General features: G+C 33.6%; 1 protein-coding gene across 1 annotated transcript; it reads left to right on the forward strand.

Annotated features, from left to right (window-relative positions):
- Positions 1–1,093: 1,093 nt before the first annotated feature.
- On the forward strand, positions 1,094–3,234 carry LOC114174086 (micronuclear linker histone polyprotein-like protein). The gene has a single exon (XM_028058835.2). It carries the CDS (start codon positions 1,885–1,887, stop codon positions 3,055–3,057), a length of 1,173 nt encoding a protein of 390 aa, XP_027914636.1. The 5' UTR covers positions 1,094–1,884; the 3' UTR covers positions 3,058–3,234.
- The last annotated feature ends 3,724 nt before the right edge of the window (positions 3,235–6,958 follow it).

A 6,958-nucleotide genomic window follows, 5' to 3' on the forward strand; every position in this document is an offset into this window, starting at 1 on the left:
TTTTGGAGGTTATTGTTCGTAAAAAATGGTGCCTCTTTCTTCCACTCCTCACATGCAAATCTCTTATGATGGTGATGCCAAAGGGGTAACTTGCTTTGCTCCTACCATGAGACTTCCTCATAGAAACGAAACAGTCCTTATGTGGAAAAGACAACATAGAAAATTGAATGAATACGGCACGCCAAACCTCTCTCATCTCTTGCCCCAATCATGGATCAACCTACTCTCTTGCCTCAATGAACTCATGCTCCAAATTCCTCACCATTCATTTCTCAATCAAGTCATGCTTCTACCATTTGTTCACAATTAACTCTTCTCTACCGAGAGAAATATAGAATTAAAAAATCCATTAAAAAGTATTCCAATAAGAAGTTATCGAAGGAAGATAGTTATGGTAAATTACCACATTTAAAGCACTTACTGTTTTTTTTTTCTCATACAAATTATTCAAACTGATCTTAACATTGATTCTCAAACGATGTGAAATTATTAAACGTATAACATACATATACAGTGATAATCTTGTAATTCAAATCCATTGAGATATTTAAGCAATGCAAAATTATTGAATGTAGCAAACATATAATATTAATTTTTAGATTAAATATGTTTTTAGTCTCTCAATTTAATTTAAAATTGAAATTCGTTCATGTCTTAAACTTCGGTATTTTTTATCTTAAACTTTAAAAATAAATGAATATAGTCTTTTTACCCATTTACGTTAATTTATTTTATGTGTCGAATGTGCTTTATGTTAGTGTTAGAGTTGTTTACACTGTTTGAGATAATATTTTTAAGGTTAATTTCATTTCAACTTTTAAATTCTTATAAATACAAGAGTATTGATGGAAGCTGATGATGATAAATTTGTTTAAGTGAGTTATAATGTTGTAAATGAATTTGAGGAAAGAAAAGAAAGAGGGTGATATAGGAGTTGTGAATGTTATTGAGAGGGAGAGAGACCTGAAAGGTAGAACTGTCGGTGGGACACGTGGTTATGATCCACGAGGAAGGGACACATTTGTGAGAGACTAGAAATGAATAGAAAAGAATAGAAAAGAATAGAATAGAATAAATAGAAGGAATGATGGTAGGGAGCAAAAAAGAGAGCGGACAAATGGATATGCGTGCCACACTCATGTTACTATGAAGGGTTGCTTTCTGAAACCACTAATCCAAGGGGACACATGCAAAGTGGGTATTGGGGGTAGGATTTATTGTCAAACCTCTATGCCAATGGCATGCAAAAGTCAAGCGAAGAGGGGAACTCTTTGGGAAAATGCTGTTGACAGTTCATATGAAAGATTGATGGGTTTCAAGACCCGATGATTCCAATGCACTTTTTTTGAATTTGGTTAGGGAGGGGTGAGAGGGAGAGTGTTTGAAGTGGCACTTCAAAGTGCGTACGGTGGGGAATGCAGATATAGTGTTTGATATGCACACTCAAACAAACAGACATACACACATATTTATCACCATATGCAATGCATGCAAGTGTGGCAAGCCATGAAAAGAGTTTGTTCACTTGTTCACTCAATTTTGCTGTTTCAGTCTCTTCCCTACATAATAATGCCTGCAGGAGCTAGTGCTTTATTTTTTCTTTTCTTTTCTTGCATCACCCTTTTTCTCTTCCATCCTATCACTGTTTTTCCTGCAAAGAAAACGTAAAGGAAACGCCTCTGTGCTTCCTCTCTCTCTTTCTCTCACTCTAAACATCACCCTTTATTCATTCACATTCAAATTATCTACTTTTCACTCATAGCTTCAAAGGGGAAGCTGCTTCTACAAGCCAAGTATTTGGTCCCTTCTCTTGTTTTTCTCTTTCTTTCATAGAGCTTAGCTCTTGCCATTTTTCACTTTACTTTTGAGGCTCCATCTGAAGCCATGAAGGAGAGGAACAAAGGTGTGGAAGCTTACGCCAATGACATGGATTGCTACTACTACTCTTCCGCCTCTGAACTCCCATGTAAGAAACACCCTTCTTCTTCTTCTGTTGGTATATGTGCTTATTGTCTCAAGGACCGTTTGGTCAAGCTTGTGTGTTCTGACTGTGGAGAGCAAAGGCTTTCTTCTTGTTCTTGCTCTGATGAGATGACCTCCCACCGGAATTCGTGCACTGTTGAGGTGGGAAGCGTTGGAAGGGTATCATTTCTGATTGAGAATGAGAAGAATGAGAAGAATGAGACTCCGGTTCTTCAGCATTTGAATCCCAACAAGGCCAAAGATAAGGAGGAGGAGGTTGTGGTGCTGAGGAGGAGCAGCAGCAGCTGTGTTGAGATCAAGAGGCATGGTGGGTTTTGGAGAATTGGGAAGTTGTTTAGGAAGAAAAAGGAGAAGGATTGTGGGAGAAGTGTTGTTGGGTTTGATGAAAGGAATGAGATGTGGATGGTGGATCAAGGGGGTGTGTCTAGGTCCAGATCACTGTGCAGCTTCAGAGGGGGAGGGCTATTTGGATCTGAGGATGGTGGGGATTCAGTGCTTTCCGGTGCCAGAAGCTCAATTTCTGCAGCAAGGAGTTCTGGGGTTAATGGGGGTTTGATGTTGGAATCTGGGAGAAGAAGTGGATACAGTGAAGCTGAGCCTAGAAGGAGTGGTTTTGATGGGGAGAGGAGGGATTTCATGTTTGATTATGAAAGTGGCAATGATCTCAATCTCAAGGGTGGTGGGAAGAAGATGGATGGTGATGCGGGGTTCTATGGGGCAAATAGGCGTGTGTTTTCACTCAGGGAGAGTGATTTCAAAGGCATGGATGAGTCTAGCTTTATTGACTTGAAGCTTGATTACTCAGCAGAATCCAAGCATGAGTTTTCTGCTGCAAAGATGAGCAACCTTGGTGATGCCTTCTCTTCTTTTAGAGGTGCCAATTTCATGGCACATGATGGGGGCTTGGTAGGGGATGGAGTTTTAACCAATGGAGGCTCATGTAGAATCACTGTCAATGACAGAGGAATCAAAAGGGGAAGGAAAAGCATGAAGGGTTGGAGGTGGATTTTCAGATACCATTCAAATTGGGGAAGCTCAAGGAAAAGAGACGAACATTTTATGTTCAAAGCCTGATATAGTAAGTAGCATCATCAAATACATATGCAAAAAAAAAAAAGCATCTTCCTCGTAGCTTCATAAGGGTAGTCTTAGTCTGTGGTTTAAATTGTCTGTAGTTTGGTCATTAGCCATTATCTTTCATGTGTACTAATGTTTTTTCAGTAAATGAGAAAACTTCATACTTCTTGGAAAGGTCGTTGCCGAATATTTCTTGTTCCACCAAACGTTAGGGAAGAAGCAAATGAAAGTTCCTGCCAACAACAATAATAATAGTCCTTAATTGTAAAAGAATGAGCCAAAAATCAATCCTCGTCACAAATTTTGCAATGTAGAAAAGTATGCAGTAGGGTAACGTAATAGATATATGATTGCAAACTCTACAACCTAAGTGGTTGCCAAATTTGACACTTGACCTGTTGCTATCACATATCCATATGATGGAGATCTTCAATGCATTTATTTAACCAACCCTTCACAACTGAGACCCATTACTGTGGCAACAACTTATCTTTAAAGGTAACTGATCTGCATTATTGAAAGAAAGGGCCAGGAAACTGAGATGTGGGGATTCTCTTTTGACTCCTCCACATCCTAGTTATCCTAGTTGCAACTTTACTAATCTTTTCTACAAACACAAACAATGAATTTGAATTATTTACTGGATTTTTGATGTTATGTTTATGCTGAATTTTCAAAATACATTAATATTATGTATAATTAGTGATTTGGTATCCCAATTTTTTGGTTAAGTTCAATTTGGTCTCTATACTTTTGATTTGTTCAATTCAGTACCCTAATTATCTAAAAAAATCAATTTGGTCATCTCTGTTAAGTTGGAGTTAACACTGTGTCCATACATGACACCTGTCAAGCCATGAAATTTTTAATTTTTTTAATTTTTTTTCAAAAAATTTCAAAACTGCCACATGTCAGTTTACCATCGTACCACATTTACAATCATGACACGTGGTAATAGTTGTTTTCAATTTAGTTCTCTATTTAAAGTTTTGGTTTAGTACCCACTTTTTTAAAATAATTCAATTTCGTCCTTTCCAATGTGAGAACAAGTTAATAACTAAGTTTAATTATAACTTATATATACATGTTAAAATAATTATTTTGAATTTATACATCAAATCATTACACCTAAATATTGAAATTATTTTATTTTTTACAAGTGAAAAAAATTTCATGTGTAAAAAATTACAAAGGTAAAAAATGTAAAAAATAAAATAATTTAAGTATTTAGGTGAAATGATTTGATGTATATATTAGAAAAAAGTATTGTAACATGTATATATAAGTTGTAATTAAGCTTATTTACTAATTTGATCTCAAATTGGAGAGACAAAATTGGATCATTTTTTAATCGGGGTACTATATTGAACAAACAATTTAAATAGAGGACTAAATTGAAAACCACTATTATCACTTACACGTGTCATGATTGTAAGCTGCCACGTGGCACGATGGTAAACTAACACGTGACAGTTTATAAATTTTTACAAAAAAAATTAAAAAATTAAAAATAAAAATTTCACGACTTGACACGTGTCATGTACGGTGTTAACTCCAACTTAACGGAGAGGACCAAATTGAATCTTTTTAGATAATTGGGTACTAAATTAAACAAATAAAAAATATAGAGACCAAATTGAACTAAACCAAAAAAATTGGGATACCAAATCAGTAATTATACCTTAATATTAATATATTTTGAAACATTTACATATAACTTAGACTCAAAGAACACGTCTTCATAATCAAATCTTCACAATAGCCAATTGTTTTATAGGTATGCCCTTGTTAGAAATTATTCATAATGTGAGGAAAATATTAATGTCCTCTGAAATCTTCGATTCACACAACATAATTAATATATAAATATATCAAGTAGTTCAAATTCTCAAAAACATAATTAAAAGACACAAACTAAAAAATTAGTAGCTAATTAACGTTATGTGATATGAACTTCAGTACTCATTTTCAAAGAATATGTATTTTTGTACGATTTTAGCAATTCAAAACATTTGTATTTTTCAGTTCAATGTGTTTCTAGCAAAATTGAAAATAGATCAATTAAAAATAATTACCATTCATCATATTTTAAATTTTTGTAGGATTTATTAAAAACATTTTCTTTATGTTATGAAATAAAGCGAATAATAGAGAAAATAATATATAATAGTGAAGAAACAATAGAGAATAGAGAATGAGAGAATAGGGAGCAACTCTCATCTGTGTATTATTATTGATAGGAAGAGTCCTATTTATAGATACAACATGTAATCCATAAAGGAAACAAATCAACTTAGTTAATACAAATATTTACATAAAGAGTAACGAATCATATGAGTATCAATCATATGAGTAAGTATCAAATCAATGGACAATCATTAATTCATAACACTCTCCCTTGAGTGTCCATTGATAAAAGAATGTGCCTCGTTAAAACCTTACTAGGAAAAATCCTTTGGGATAAAAAGCCTAGTGAAGGAAAAAGAGTACAACATTCTGTATTCTTCAATACAATATTGTTCATCACATATCCTATTTCTCCCCATCATGTAAACTTACATCATTAAGGTGACTGATTCCGAACTTGTGAATCATTTGCTCAAAAGTTCTTCTTGGCAAAAACTTCATAAATAGACCCGTTATATTTTCACATGAATGAATTTTTGGATATCTATATCATCCTTTCAATTGAACAATACACTATTGTCTTCATATATGGTTGTTGATTCCATCTTTGTCGGGGATAATCACAAGTTTCTTGCACATGTTGAATTATAGACCTTAACCAAACATATTCACGACTTTCCTCGTAATTCTGTATGATTAGACGATGTTGCTACTATGGTTTGTTTCATATACCTTCATGAAACCATTATGCTACCACATGTGAATAAACATCTTGTTTGTGATCAATCATTGTGACATTGTGAGAATATGTAAAATAACATGTATATACATAACCCATTAGTCTGAATCTGAATCATTTGGATGGAATAAGCTCATATTCATAGTACCTTTAAAGTAACGAAGTATATGTTTTACTCCAAACCATTTTCTTCTTGTAGTTGAAGAACTATATCTTGCTTAACAAATTTACAGCAAATGCAAATATTAGATCGAATATAATTAGCAAGATACATTAGTGTTTCTATGACACTAAGATATGGCGCTTTTGGACCAAGAAGATCTTCATCATTTTCTTGAGGTCTAAGAAGAGTATTTATCAACATCTAACGACCTCACAACTATTGGAGTGCATAATGGACATGACTTGTCCATTTAGAACATTTTAAGCACTTTAATTATATAAGTCTCTTGACGTATAAAAACACATTTGTTTAAATACTCAATTTCTAATTTCAAATAAGACTTTGCCCTTCAAAGATCATTCATCTCAAATTATTTCTTTGAGTAATCAATTGTCTTTGTGAGCTCATTAGGAGTTCCAACGATGTTTATGTCATCTACATAAACAATAATTATTGCAAATTCATTTTTGGATCTTTTCATATAAATACAAGAACAAATAGGATCATTTTATATCCTTCTTTTAATAAGTACTCAATAAGACGGTTATGTCACACACGTCCTGATTGCTTTAATCAATAAAAGAGCATGTTCAATTTTATTGAATAACCCTCTTTATAATTTGTCTTGTTGGGCAAATAAAATCCTTCAGACATTTTCATATAAATATGATTCTCAAAAGAACCGAATGAATAAGTTGTACCATCATCCATTAGATGTAAATACAAACCTTGTTGTACAACTAGGATAATCGAATATTGCAATGTTGTTGTATCCAATACTAGTGAATATGTTTTTTATTCACAAATCAATACAAGGTTTTGCGAACAACCTTGAGCAACCAATTGTGCTTTGTATCTAACAATTTCAT

The sequence above is a fragment of the Vigna unguiculata genome, chromosome 2 (assembly GCF_037176805.1).
Source record: "Vigna unguiculata cultivar grain cowpea cultivar isolate G323 ecotype 2 chromosome 2, ASM3717680v1, whole genome shotgun sequence".
Classification (NCBI taxonomy): Eukaryota; Viridiplantae; Streptophyta; class Magnoliopsida; order Fabales; family Fabaceae; genus Vigna; species Vigna unguiculata.

Excerpts from the sequence above, each read along its gene's own strand:
- LOC114174086 (XM_028058835.2), top strand. The coding sequence starts at position 1,885 with ATGAAGGAGAGGAACAAAGGTGTGGAAGCTTACGCCAATGACATGGAT.